At 41.4% G+C, this 13,376-nt stretch overlaps 1 protein-coding gene across 1 annotated transcript; it reads left to right on the top strand.

Moving 5' to 3' along the window:
* The first annotated feature begins 1,169 nt into the window (after positions 1-1,169).
* On the top strand, positions 1,170-1,682 carry LOC131901086 (large ribosomal subunit protein uL15). Its single transcript, XM_059252377.1, has one exon. It carries the CDS (start codon positions 1,187-1,189, stop codon positions 1,631-1,633), a length of 447 nt encoding a protein of 148 aa, XP_059108360.1. The 5' UTR covers positions 1,170-1,186; the 3' UTR covers positions 1,634-1,682.
* The last annotated feature ends 11,694 nt before the right edge of the window (positions 1,683-13,376 follow it).

The following is a 13,376-nucleotide window of genomic DNA, read 5'->3' as shown; positions in this document are numbered from 1 at the left end:
CCTCGTGTTTGGGTAGGGATCTCTGCATGTGCTCCCATCATCTACTGTAAGAATCCTTTCTGATGATAATTAGGCTAGGCACAAATCTTTGATTATAACAATATAGTTATACATTATCTCATTGTATTTTCCTTGGTCAGTTGTACTTGGTCCTTTTCTACTTTTCTGGACCATCTTATTGCAGTTCCTATCCACCTAGGCTTTATAAGGCATGAGGCTCCTTTCATAGCTTGGGCATCAATTTACACTAGTCATTCATTGGTTAGACACTCTGAGCCACCATTGCTCCAGCATATCTTTCAGGCAAGACAAGTGTTAGCTGAGTGTTTTGTGTCTAACATGGTGTCCCAATCCTACCACTGGTAGTGTTGTGTGTTTACAGAAGATGGTTGGTTCAGCCTCTGTATTCTTTTTGTTTGTTTGTTTATTTTTTCTCTGTGTAGCTTTTGGAGCCTGTCCTAGAACTCACTTTTTAGAGAAAGCTGGCCTCAAACTCACAGAGATCTGCCTGTCTCTGCCTTCTGAGTACTGGGATTAACGGTATGTGCTGTCACTACCCAGCCAGCCCCTGAATTCTTGATAACTAGGACTCCTCACTAGGGTCACCCTATTAGGTTCCATGAAGTTTGCACTGCACTGTGTCCATGTCTCCTGCTAAAATCTCCCCTAAGGCAGTTATCTTTCCCTGTCTTCTCCTCTGTCCCTTCCTTACTCACCTGACCAATCCTGTTCCCATCTCCAATTGTCTCCAGTGCACCCACAAAATCTATTATATATATTTCTCCCAGTGAGGTTCATGCATATACCCTAGAGCTGCTCTTCTTACTTAGCCTCTATGCATCTGTGGATTGTATTGTGATTTACTATGTTTGTTGTGAGTGTACTTTACTTAACAGCTAATTTTCATGTATCAGTGAGTACAACATGTTTGTCTATGTGCTTCAGGGTTTTCTCACAAAAGATAACAAAGAACTCTAGAAACTAAACAACAAACCAAATAATGCAATTATAATGGAGTATACCTCTAAATAGAATTCTCAGTAGAAGAATCTAAAGTGGCTGAGAAACACTTGAAAAAATGTTCAGCATTCTTAGCCATCAGGCAAATGCATATTGAAACTACTTTGAGCTTTTGTCTTATACTTGTAAGAATGGTTAAGATCGCTCTTTCCGTTCTGCTGCCGCCATGCCATCCAGACTGAGGAAGACCCGGAAACTACGGGGCCACGTGAGCCACGGCCACGGCCGCATCGGTAAACACCGCAAGCACCCAGGAGGCCGCGGTAACGCTGGAGGCATGCATCACCACAGGATCAACTTCGACAAATATCATCCAGGTTACTTTGGGAAAGTTGGTATGAGACATTACCACTTAAAGAGGAACCAGAGCTTCTGTCCGACTGTCAACCTGGATAAATTGTGGACACTGGTCAGTGAGCAGACACGCGTCAATGCTGCAAAGAACAAGACTGGAGCTGCTCCCATCATTGATGTTGTGCGATCAGGCTACTACAAAGTTCTGGGGAAGGGAAAGCTCCCTAAGCAGCCTGTCATCGTGAAAGCCAAATTTTTCAGCAGAAGAGCTGAAGAGAAGATAAAGGGTGTTGGAGGTGCCTGTGTCCTGGTGGCTTGAAGCCACCCAGGGAGGTTAATTAAATGCTAACATTTTCCAAAAAAAAAAAAAAGAATGGTTAAGATCAATAACACAAGTGGCAGCTAATGTTGGAAAGGATATGGAGCAAGGAAATTCATTGCTGTCACAGGTTCAAATTTACACAGGCACTGTGGAAATCAATATGATAGCCTCAGATAATTGGAAGTCAATCTACCTCAAGATCCAGTTATACCACTTTTGTGCATATACCCACTGTTACTCTTCCATCTTACCACAAGGCTAATTGCTCATCTAGGTTCTATCTGTCTTGGACCTGATTACATACACTATTCTGGCATTCAACTCAGAGGCAGATATACCTGCACCTGGCTTTGAATTGTTGGGATTAAAGTCGTTATCCAATAGCTTGTTTATCTTATTTCTTCTTTGTAATTAGTTCATACAATTTCTCTCATGTGTACTCTGTACTGTTGTTTTGTTTACTTGTCTCTATATGTTTGTTAACTGGCATTTTTCTTGCAAGGTGATACCCATTTCAAATAGTACAGAATTGACAGAGGTGAATATTCTCTTCAGTTTTCCTCTAAAGTCACAAGGTGATTACATTATAACAACTACATAATAGAGTAAGATAGTGAGCACCAGAATTGTATGAATATACTGTCAAAGAATTATATATTTACAATGTTGTCAGTATCATGCTTTCTGTTGTTCACATGTATGGATTGTTTTAGAATGCAGTGACCTATGATGATATGCATGTCAACTTCACTTGGAAAGAGTGGACTTTGCTAGATCCTTCCCAGAAGAATCTGTACAAAGAGGTGATTATTGAGACCTACAGGAACCTCACTATTAGAGTTAAGACAATGTATTTTCCTTCACATTTTAAAATAAGGGGACAGGCCAGGCGGTGGTGGCACACGCCTTTAATCCCAGCACTCGGGAGGCAGAGCCAGGTGGATCTCTGTAAGTTCAAGGCCAGCCTGGGCTACCAAGTGAGTTCCAGGAAAAGGCGCAAAGCTATACAGAGAAACTCTGTCTCGAAAAACCAAAATAAAATAAATAAATAAGGGGACAACTGTTTCTTGGTTTTGGATGTTCCTGTGTAATTTGATTGAGAAAGAAGAGTGACGTGAATAAATTAGGCATGTTTCTAAGATTCACTGAAGATAGTAACATAAATTTTACAATGTTTTCAATAATATAAATTTTCTGGTACTCTATTTTAGGATACAGTTGGGAAAATCATAATACTGAAGAACATTTTCAAAGTTCTAGAACACATGTAAGGTAATTTTCTTGTACAAGCTGATAAAAATATGCGTGTGAAGAAATTATATTGCATCCTGGAAATTTTAAACAAAAGCAACAGTGTAAATAAGTACCACTTAAAGGGCATTGAGTATTATTAAATTCTCACAAAAAACATAAATCTCAATTTCAGGATGGTGAATGGCATTTGCAATGCATTCTTTTAAGAACAATGTCAAAGAAACAATTCCTCAAAAGATATCACCATTAAAATCATAGCACCATGAGAGCTATGCTGTAGAACCAACTGCTTGTCAAAGTGAAGGGACCACCTTGGCATGCAGATAATGGGAGGAAGAAGGCCACATGCCACCCAACGAGGTCACAAAGAGAATGACTCACTTGACCTTTGGAGGGGACTCTCCTACTTGCAAGCTGCTATCCTCACTGTGATCATATATAACCCTGGAAAGCAAATGTGCAAAAAGCATATGGTGCTGGACTTTGAACTTACTCCCTCAAGGCTGTTCATAGCACCTCTCTCCTCATAATGACATGAAGGTGTGTGATGTGTGACTGATCCATCTGCATCATTGGATTTCAGCTTCAGGCAGAGAAGCAGGGATTGATTGCCAAATGATTCTCACAAAAGACTCACTTCCCAGAACTACTGGTGCATGGACAAAAAAATAAACAGTTTCCTGTCATGAAAGTGGTGATGGAGTTGAATGTGTGTGTGTGGGGAATGTGTATGAGTAAAGGGATGAATTAAACACAGGTGAGTTGAATGTTAAACAGGCTAATGTTACAGGAGGAAATGGTGCTGGACCTAACCTTGACCCAGCTGCTTGTTCTTACCTGCTCTTTCTGTGTCTGGGGGTCTCTGACATTTTCCTCTTGGCCAATGGTAGAAAAAAGGGAATTCCAGAAAGAATCATACTATTTCTGAAAACTCCAACAACAAAAGAAATCCAAGAACCTATACTAAGAAAACAGATTCCCCATCTACCCTTCTCTGACCATGGAAATGGGGAAACATCAGTAAGTAGAGAACAAATCCTGTCTGAGTGAGGGTAGGAGACACAAGTGGTGTAGCAGTCCTATGGCAATAGACCCCTGCACAAAACCATACATGATATCCATCTTGTGTTGCAAACTGGACTTCTAAGGGTCATGATTCATTTGGTGATGGAATTACTCTTTCAAAGGGGAGGCATCTCAGATACTCTGCATAACACATATTTACATTATGATTGATAACAGTAGTAATTACAGTTATGACATAGCAAGAAAAATAATTTTATGGTGAAATGTCAAAACATGAGGAATTATACTTCAATGTTCATGCCATTAGGAAGGTTAATTCTGGATATAATATAATAGTTCTGGAGGCTATTAAGTATGACAATATGGGGTTGTGAGTAGCTAACAGTCTCTTTCACTATTGGCAATGCTGAGAATGAGAAGCATAAGACAAAGCACTACTTTCTAAGGAAGCTTGCTAAGAGGCAGAAAGGCTGGAGCCAGAGCTTCAGACTCTGCAGTACAGCAACAAGGAAAGCCAGAGATGGCCATTGCACAATGTTGTGGTCCCCTGAACAACAGGCATTTAACAATGGAAGACTGACTCTTCGGCCAGACCATTTAATTTCTCTGAGGCCTTGGTGTTCTCATTCTTTAAGCTCTGCGTGTGTGACATGACCTGCTCATGCCCCATCTTGAGCTTTTCATAGAAAGGATTTGGCTGGTAGTAGGTCCTGGACCTAGAGGTAATGAACTCCATGAACATAGGCCTCATGTATCACAGGAATTCAGGGGGTGTTCTAGACTACTGGATGTCACAGGATGCCACATCCTGTCTCCTAAGTGCTGGGAACTTCTGGTATTTACTAAACTTGCTATTGTAGGGACAAGGGGCTGGCTAAAGAAACCCACCCAGACCCTGGAGCCCAGAACTAGGGAGGAAAGACTCAAATCAGGGTAGAAAGAAACACAGTTTGGCTCAGTCAGATCAGAGCCGTCTGTGCCTCTGGCCAACTGACTTATGAAATCAACCAATCATAGAGCAGAACAGTAGAACCCTGGGCCCCAAGTCAACCCGAGGTTGACTGCACCTCCAAAACATCCAGTATAAACCACCCTGCCTGCTCAGTTAAAAAAAAAGGCTGTTCTGTCCACCCTGGTAGAGACAGCTACTCTCCTGGACTCCTCCTTCCCAAATAAATATCTTTCTCAAAAGAATTTTTGGTGTGATGATCTTCATTCACTGGCATAGAGAAGATCCTTTTTGAGATGTCCCCCAGTGGACAGAGCAACAGGGAGCTGAAAGAGCAGAGCTAGGAGGAGCTGAACAGATCTTTGCTGAGACGTCCCTCAGTGGACAGAGCCATAAAGAGCTAAAAAGTGACACTTTTCTCCAGTGCCAGAGGATATTGCTACATTTTTCCAGGGGTTTCCCCTTTTGTAGAGTGAAGTAAAAAAAGCCACAGCATAGGCAAGAGAAGCAGAGCTCAGCTCAGAAGCCCCCTTAAGAGGGTACTGAGCAAAGCTCAGCTGTAGCAGCTCTTCAGGAGAAGAGCAGGATTGTTGTATCCTGCAGGGAGATCATCCCCCATCAGTGCCAGGCCTGAATTTCCCCAAAATTCAGAAAATTGTCCGTTCCATGGTCGGGCTGCTTCTTTGCAGTTCCAGCCATCAGAGCTGTGCACAACAGCTCCAGGTCTCTGGGAAACCTTCAGGGAAGAGCTGTTGTGAGTAGATTGAGGTGTCCAGGATACCTCACCTTTCAGGGCTGAACAGTCCCTTGCAGTTTCAGCCATCAGAGCTGTGCTAAACAACTTCAGGTGTCCAGGACACCTTCAGGGCAGAGCTGCTATTCTGAGCAGCTCAAGGTGTGTGGGGTACCTCGTCCTCCAGGGCTAAACTGTCTCCTTGCAGTTCCAGCCATCAGAGCTGTCCTAAGCATATCAAGGTGTTGCCTGACTCCCCAGGTAGTCAGGACACCTTTCCCCAGAGTTGTTGCAACAAATTTACTTATATTGTTCTTACCAAAACCCAGGACGAACCCACAGATTTGCAAACAATTTACTTACACCTATTCTGAGCCTACACCTGTAGAGGCAGGCTGTTTAGATGATGGGAGGTGGAGCTGCATGAGCTCTCTCAGGAGGCTTGCCAAAATAGCTGTCTAAGAAGTTCCCTGGTGTCTACTCCACATGTGTGTATTCTCCAGAGTCGATGAAGATGTTTCTCCTATGTTCAAAATGAAATTCTCAATGATGAGACCTGTCACAATGGAGACCAAAATAACATCATGAACAGTTTTGTGGATGGGACTCAACATCATGACAGATTTATAAACTCCTCAAGGGAATATCTATGTGTCACTAAAGAAAGTACACTGGCAGAACTATAATACTCAAAGTGGTGCTCCCAATTTTCACCAAGGTATCACCTGGGAACTGTGAGATAGGGAACTGCTCATGCCCAACTTCAGATCCCTGATTGCAGGGACTAGAGGGAGATACATGCACAAACACATAGAAAATACACAACATATACACATGTATGTGAGAGACAGAGAGACAGAGAAAGAGATACTTAGAGAGACAGAGAAAGAGAGACTGAGTGAAAGTGGGAGAACTCCAATTGGATGCTGAACAAATGCATGCAGGTGTGTCCTCTCAGAGGGGAACAAAAGGAGCAGGGATCAGTCCCTGTATGGACACATTTAGATGTGTGACTAGGCCTCTCCATGTGCTGCTTGGAGAATCAAACGCACAAGGCCTTTTTAAGCAAGTAAGAAAAAATTAACTCAAACTCACAGCAACTAACATCTCACACTAGTGAGCACTTGATAGAATCTCTTCAAATGCATACTGGGAACTCACATACTACTCCCTCAGTCCATGAGTACTATGACTCATGACACAGGCTCTGTTTTTGTTTCTTTTTAGAGGAAGCAGAATAGTCTATGTCCTCATGACTTTCCTGTCCACATTTGAGGTTCTGCCTTTGGGAACAATTCAGAGACATGATTTTGGGCAAAGACATACTCTGAAGATGCAACCTACCAGAAACACAGACCTTATATAAAATGAATTAATGATGACAGAGTGGAACTGAGATTGAAACCTCAGGGTTTGAAAGAATGAATACGTATTTTTCATGCTCTCTTCTGTGATAAAGATCAGGCGATCTCACTGCCAATTTCTTTCAATAGTCATTTGCTGTAGCTGACCAGTTAGTCTCTGGACCTTCTGCTTCACCTTCATCTTGGTGAGGAAGGTTTGGTGGGATGGTGGCTCCCTGGTGCTCCTTGTGGGTAAATGAAGATAAATTAACTTGCAGTATGACAAGGCAAAGTGGATGGACAGACCACCCTGAGTCCTAATCAAATGTTTGAGAAAGTTTGTTTACCAATGACTTGGTGACACCCCAAATTATTTTGTTCCATGCTTCAGATGTCCCATCTGGGGATCTCAGCTGTCTCCTCTATTTGAAGGGAAGTGGTTATCTCAGCTCTCTGGTTCTCTCTGCCCTCATAACACATGCTTCAAGTAACCAAGTAGATAGCCTCTTCAGGCTTATTCACAGCTGCAGACTCAGAATTTATCTTGGCTGCAGAGTCTGAAATCCTGTGGGTTTACAAGTCAGCAGAAAATTGCAATAGTTCATAATCACCCCAGTAATTTAGAGTTTCCCCAAATATCTTGAGAGGTCACTAACCATATATCTATTGATGGAGAAGACATATAAGGGCAGAACATGGTCACCAGACTCAACAAGTCACCTGACTGACAACTCAGGAACACAGAGCAGCTGGGAAGTACTTAAAGTTAGCTAGTGTGGTTGAAGTAGAGTGATGTCCTGCCTTGAAATGGGCTCACCTCATTAATCCCTCCCTCTTTAATGTTGATCTCATGTTCACTCATCAATGCCTATCCTTCAAAAGGAATGAAAGCCAAAAGTTCCCAGCATAAAGCATTGATCTTACCAGTTCCTGTCTTCTGAAGCAAAACAATTTATATCCTGGAATCCTTGAATTTCAAGAGCCATGACAAGCAGGGAAGTTCTGTTGGTTTCCAGAGACTCCAACTTTCTTTTCCCTGTTACTGGAAGATTCAGCTCAAGCCCACTTCCTCCAGGAAGCTTCCCTTTTCCTGTACATAACTCATTGCACCATTCTCTTGATCATTTCTTCCTTGATGTTTTACACGGAGGCTGATGATCAGCTTTCTTCCGTCACTCTCTGTTCTCTATATCCTCTCCATTCTCTTTCCAATTTAGACTCTTCAGTATGCCATCATGTTCATCAGTAAATGGTGAAGGCACTGAATATACTTCCCAAGGACAGTGGGTGTTGCCACAACATAGTGACATCACAGAGGATGCCAGGGCTCTCCAGGATACAATAGAATGTCTAGGGAAGAGCTTCAGATGTCATGGGAACTGACATTGCTTCCCTGCTAATGAGCTTTCCTTACACTAGAAGTCAAATTGACCTTTGCAGGAGCCTCTGCTGGGATACAAGGGAAGCCCTTCAGCACCCCCTTCATCCAAAGCTAGAGATCCCTCCCTGATTGATTGAACATCCTCCAGTTCTTTCTCTGTGTAGAACTGAATCTTTATCTCCTACTGAAATTTTATGTACACAAAGTAATAATATCACAGAAATTAATATATGCTGAAGTTCATCATAAGTACCTGCAACTGAAGTGACTGGCCACACTAGTGGAAGCCCATGAACTGTGGACTGGTGGCTGTGGAGCCCCCATGAGACTGGACTAGGTCCTATGGATACAGAAAATGGTTGTTTTGCTCGAACTGTTAGAGAGACACCTAGGCAGGAGATAGGAATCTATCCATGGTCAATGGGCAGGCTTTTGGAACCCAGTGCCTGTGGTGTGACACCTTGAACAGCCTTGGTTTAGTGTGGAGGGTGTTGGACCTGCCTAGGCTCAGTTTGCTGGGCTTTGCTGATTGCCCATGGGAGACCTCGATTTGGGGGATGTGGGAATGTGGAGTGGCTTGGGAGAGAGGGATGGGGGTGGGTAGAGGGAGGAGGGGGGGCTCTGTGGACAGTATGTGGGGTGAGTAGTAAATTTCTTAATAATGAAAAATGAAAAAAGAAAACAATACAAAAAAGATGTAAAATCAAAAAAAAAAAGTATCTACATCTCCTTATGTCCTTAGCCACAAGAATTTATAGACTTAATGCTGACTGAGAAGGACACTTGTTGAACAACTTCCTGGTAAAGCGTCTACAGGAAACAGCTAGGCAGAGTTATGCTAGAGGAAGAGGCTGATACAGTCTAGGAACAAGTACCCATAGGAGCGTGATATGGTCATGGAGCCCAATGTGACTAAAATCTGTGTCATCAGCATGTGTGTAGTGGGTTTTGTCCTCTCTGTTCAGTAGCTCAAAGTGGTCTGCTGTTACTCGGTAGTAAAGGTGGCCAGATAGCTGGAGTCTTCCACACAGAACATGAGTTTCCCTTAGAGCAAAGGATATTCAGGAAAATCCTTTGCAAGCCCCTTCATAGTTAGCAACATAGACACTTGGGTTCCAATGGACACTCAAGATCAATGGTTATTTTTTTCCAATTCTCTGACCCTTTAAATCTTGAAATAGCATGATCAGTAGTTCCTCGTGTTGTGGTGAGCCCTAACATAACTGTTTCGTTGTTTCTTAACTTTAATTTTGCTACTGTTTTTTAAAAGATTTATTTATTTATTTATTATGTATACAGTATTCTGTCTGCACATATCCCTGCAGGCCAGAAGAGGGCACTGGATATCATTACAAATGGTTGTGAGCCACCATGTGGTTGCTGGGAATAGAACTCACGATCTTTAGATGAGCAAGCAGTGCTTTTAACTTCTGAGCCATCTCTCCAGTCCTAATTTTGCTACTATTATAAATCATAATTCAAATATTTGATGTGCAGTATATCTGATATGCGACCTCCAATGGGGTGGTGACCCACACAGGTTGAGAACCACAGCTCTGAATGCAGGCAGAAATCTCCTCAATTCCTGTCAGCGATGCTGGGGAATGTAATTCTTAGTTTTGAGACATGCTTTGTGTAGCTGTGGAGCCATTCCTGGAATTCACTTTGGAGACCAGCCTGGCCTTGAACTCACAGAGATCCATCTACATCTGCCTCCCAAGTGCTGGAATTAAAGGTGTGCACCACCACCTCCTGGCAATTCTTAGTTTTTATTATCAGACTGAATCAAACTAGTCACCTGGGAAGAGGGACCCTCAATGTGCAATTATATTGATCAGATTTACTTTGAGCAGGTCTCTGTGGGATTTTATTGTTAATTGAGATAAGAGTCCCTAAAATGGGCAGAATCATTTCATTGTCTGCAACCTGTACTGTGTACATATGAAAAAGTTAGAGCATAAGCATAAGCAAACAGGTAGCATGCGTACATTTGTTTATCTCTGCTCTTGGCTGTGGATGTGATATGATTAGCTGAGTCCCTATCTTGATTTTCCAAAAATGGAACTATTACCTGAAATTGTGGGCTATGATCAATTCTTAACATTCTAAGTTGCTGTACCTGATAACTCAGTGTAATAAAGATGTTAAGAAAGTACTCCAAAAAAAAATACTCTATGACAGTGGGGTTTTCACAAGTCTGTGAGATGTGTATTTCATGAAATGCTCAACAGCACCATATCTGTTTCAGAAGAAGAGATCCTACTTCATCCTGAACCCAACCTGTGTTTCCTTGTCATAGTTTTACAAAGACACAGAGACACCCATATACTCACAAACCACTTCACCCTGTCAACAAAAGTGCCCTGATATTGTCTTGCCACATCAAGTACCATGCTAAATTCTTCTAATGTGTTATATACAAGCTTCACTTCAATGAATGTATTTTTCTTATAATTTCCTGACCATTAAAATTTTCAGATATGGGAAATTGGGTTTGAATTTAGAGCCTTGACTATGAATTTCAATCTTATGCTATGTCCTTCCTTGAAGGTCAGAAGACGCTCCATAAACCTGAGAGCAAAGTAGCACCTTAAATTCCAGGTATGTGGGGGTGTAAGTAGTGACAGGCAATGTGTCCACTAGTTACCTTAGGTTGGAGATGGATGACACAGCCTCGGCCTGATGTATACACATCCCTGTGAAAACTTCTCAGTATCCCTCTAACTCCTGTGCCTCTTCATTAAGGTTTCTGTAAACAGATCTTTGACAAATTTCCTTCTTCAAAGGTAAATAGACCTTATCAGATGTGAAAAGTCACTTTGATTTTGTCCTTCTCCTCCTAGGACCTGTAACAGGGCCTTTTGAGCTACATCAAAGGCTATCCAACGAGCATAAAGTCTGAAATAACCAGAGGTACAGGTTTAGAATGCAGGTCTGAGGAATAGAGTGCAAAACAAGGGCAGGACAGTGGGCACACCCAGGAAATTCTTGGTTATGTGTATTATGAGAACAGTGGCAATAGAATTGTCCCTTAATTTGGCTTTCTTCTGTCCCATATCATTTGATTCTTCTGACATGACAAAGATTTTGCATTTTCTTTTTAACATGTTTGGCTTTAAAGAAGGAGAGACACATTCTCCAACTCCAAAGCCAGTTTTAATTTTTAATTGAAGTGGGACTACATAAACACCATTTGTGATAAGTGTTTGTAGAGAAGAGCAGAAACAAACATTTAGGGAGACATGAAATTTAAGTGTGATGTAATACCATTAAGCCAAGTTACTTTAAATGGGTTAGTCATGCTGGTTGAGGAACAATCACCTCTTCTAATTGAGAGGTCTGTCTTGTTCAAATCAAACATTTATCATTTTTTTTGTGGAGCTGAGGATCGAACCCAGGGCCTAGCTCTTGCTAGGCAAGCACTCTACCATTGAGCTAAATCCTCAACCCCATAATTTTTTTTTTTCGAGACAGGGTTACTCTGTGTAGCTTTGTGCCTTTCCTGGATCTCACTCTGTAGACCAGGCTGGCCTTGAACTCACAAAGATCCACCTGGCTCTGCCTCCCGAGTGCTGGGAATAAAGGCATGGGCCACCACCATCCAGCCCTTTATCAATTTTGATGGTATTTATAGCTCATCTTCTCTGTAGAAACAAAAGCAATATCTCATCCCAAATGTAAGACATATATATCCTGGTTTCCATTCTGAGGTTAGCACATCCTTAAAATATACAGGCTGATTTAACTCTGTATTTTTTTTTCTATTGTCTAATGTCTCTCCACAGCTATTGTTCCTTTCTCATTAGCATTGAGAAAATACAAAGTTAATAAAGAATTATGTAATCTATTTCTAGGGGGTTTGTTGCTCCTTTTTGCTTATTTAGCATACCCTTTAGAGTTCAATTTGATGTTTCTATGACTTCTTCTCCTGTAGAATTGCATGGTATACCTGTAATATATTTTATATTGTAATAACCAAAAAAACTTTCATTTTACCTGAGACATAGGCTAGATCATTGTCAGGTTTAACTTACACAGGTATACCCATGATGGCCATAACTTCTAGCAATTTCTGGATTACAAAATCAGCCTTTTTGAAACTCAGAGCAGTTGCCCATGGAAATCCTGAGTAGATATCAACGGTGTGGTGAACATGTTTCAATTTTCCAAATTCTACAAAATGAAACACATCCATCTGCCAGATTTCATTCTTGTGAGTGTCCTTTGGGTTACATCCTGCGGGTAGTAAAGGCTGATTGTAAACTGAACAAGTAGTACATTTCCATTTAATTTCATTAGCTTGTTTCCAGGTTATGAAAAAATCCTTTTTTAAAACCTCACTATTGACATTATTTTTTTTATGAAATTCTGAGGCCTCCCACACATTTCCTATCATTGGTTGATGAATCTCCTCATTTTCTCATGCTAAAGGGCCTGACAGACACATAAGGTATTAGATGTGAGTTATATATAAGGGATACTTCCTGTTTCTGTTTATTTCTTGTAAATGAATAAATAACAAAGTTAATTCTGACTCATCAGGGATAAATTCTGCAATTCAATATGTAGGACCACTTTTTCTGCATACAGAGAGTCAGTAACTATGTTGAGAGGTTCTGAAGAGAGGAAGTGATAAGGCAGGGTGCAGAGAGGAGCTAACTCTCTCTTTTGGCACAGGATTTCATAGGGCTAAGATGTAGTAGCTTTCTCTCTACCTCTCTAATCTTTCAGCTTATACCCCAGTATCTGGCTCTAGGTTTTTTATTAATAAGACCTTTTAAGATCTGTCTTGCAGGGAAGTGGCTTAACTGCTCCTTGAACCCAAATAACCTTCAGATAAAGAAGTCTGTAACAATGTAGTATGCTTTGTTGATGCTCTCTTGTCTATTGCTCAGCTATATATAAGCAATGTGCAGAGTAAACTGGATACAACAGTATTCAGTGACAGTCCTCCAAAATCTATCCTATGTCTTTTTCTTTCTTGTATGTCTCTGTTTTTTCTATCTGTCTCTTCTTAATCCACACTCCCCAATCAGGTATTGTTTGACAGGTTG

Source organism: Peromyscus eremicus, unplaced genomic scaffold, assembly GCF_949786415.1.
Source record: "Peromyscus eremicus unplaced genomic scaffold, PerEre_H2_v1 PerEre#2#chrX_unloc_2, whole genome shotgun sequence".
NCBI lineage: Eukaryota > Metazoa > Chordata > Mammalia > Rodentia > Cricetidae > Peromyscus > Peromyscus eremicus.
Note: the sequence above shows the minus strand (reverse complement) of the source record. Positions and strands in the feature narration are given on the sequence as shown.